Source organism: Haliaeetus leucocephalus, unplaced genomic scaffold (assembly GCF_000737465.1).
Source record: "Haliaeetus leucocephalus isolate CR32 unplaced genomic scaffold, Haliaeetus_leucocephalus-4.0 Scaffold110, whole genome shotgun sequence".
NCBI lineage: Eukaryota > Metazoa > Chordata > Aves > Accipitriformes > Accipitridae > Haliaeetus > Haliaeetus leucocephalus.
The window spans coordinates 4,259-5,252 of NW_010972546.1; the positions used below are offsets into that span (position 1 = coordinate 4,259).

Here is a 994-nt window from a genome sequence, read left to right on the forward strand (position 1 = left end):
TGTGGGGCTGGGGGGGTTCCCCGTGGGGCCGGGGTCCCCATGTGCGGCGCTGTCCCCCCCCAGGCGTGCCACGTGGAGGGGGGCAGCGCGGGGCTGGTGCCCAGCCAGCTGCTGGAGGAGAAACGGAAGGCCTTCGTCAAGCGGGACGTGGAGGTGGCCCCCACCTCCGGTACGGAGCCCCCACTCCGGTACTGGGTGGGGACACGGCCCTGGGGGCGGGGGGACAGGCGGTCACCTCCCGAGGGGGAGTGCGGTGGGTCCCCTGCACCCTATGGCAATGTCCCCATCGTCCCATGGTGATGTCCCCATCCCCGTGGCACCGTCCCTGCGGCAGGTCCCAGCTCCTGTGGCACCGTCCCCGTGCCACGGCACTGTCCCCATCCCCGTCCCCAGCTCAGCCAGCCCTCGTGCCCTCGGCAGGGGCCCTGTGTGGCAGCCTCAGCGGGAAGAGGAAGAAGAGGATGATGTACCTGACGACGAAGAACGCCGGTGAGCGTCCCCCAATGAGCGTTCCCCTGGGGAAGGGGGGACGGTCCCCAAGGCCATGCCCATGGCAGGCTCGCGGTGGCACCTCTCAGGATGGGGTGCCTTGGGGTCCCCATGGCACCCGGCTTGGGGTCCCGCCGGGGGTGACAGCCCCGCCCCTCGCCCAGAGTTCGACCGCCATGAGCTGCTGATCTACGAGGAGGTGGCCCGCATGCCCCCCTTCCGCCGGAAAACCCTGGTGCTCATCGGCGCCCAGGGTGTGGGCCGCCGCAGCCTCAAGAACAAGCTCATCATGTCGGACCAGGCGCGCTACGGCACCACCATCCCCTGTGAGTGTCCCCGTGAGCATCACTGACCCCGCCAGCATCACCATCCCTCACCAGCATCACTGTCCCCTGCAAGTATCACTGTCCCCTCTGAGCATCACTGTCCCTGCCAGCATCGCTGTCCCCTGCGAGCATCACCATCCTTGTGAACATCCCTGTCCCCCACCAGCATCCCTGTCCCC

At 69.0% G+C, this 994-nt stretch overlaps 1 protein-coding gene across 1 annotated transcript in view; it reads left to right on the forward strand.

Moving 5' to 3' along the window:
• The window catches only part of LOC104842977 (MAGUK p55 subfamily member 2-like), a gene marked incomplete at its 5' end in the record, with an annotated part of 4,710 nt that extends 3,869 nt beyond the window's left edge, over nt 1-841 (forward strand). The window contains 3 exons of the mRNA XM_010585661.1: nt 64-169; nt 421-489; nt 654-841. Coding sequence (XP_010583963.1) covers nt 64-169; nt 421-489; nt 654-841 — 363 coding nt within the window. The remainder of the gene's footprint in view (nt 1-63; nt 170-420; nt 490-653) is intronic.
• Nucleotides 842-994: the final 153 nt, after the last annotated feature.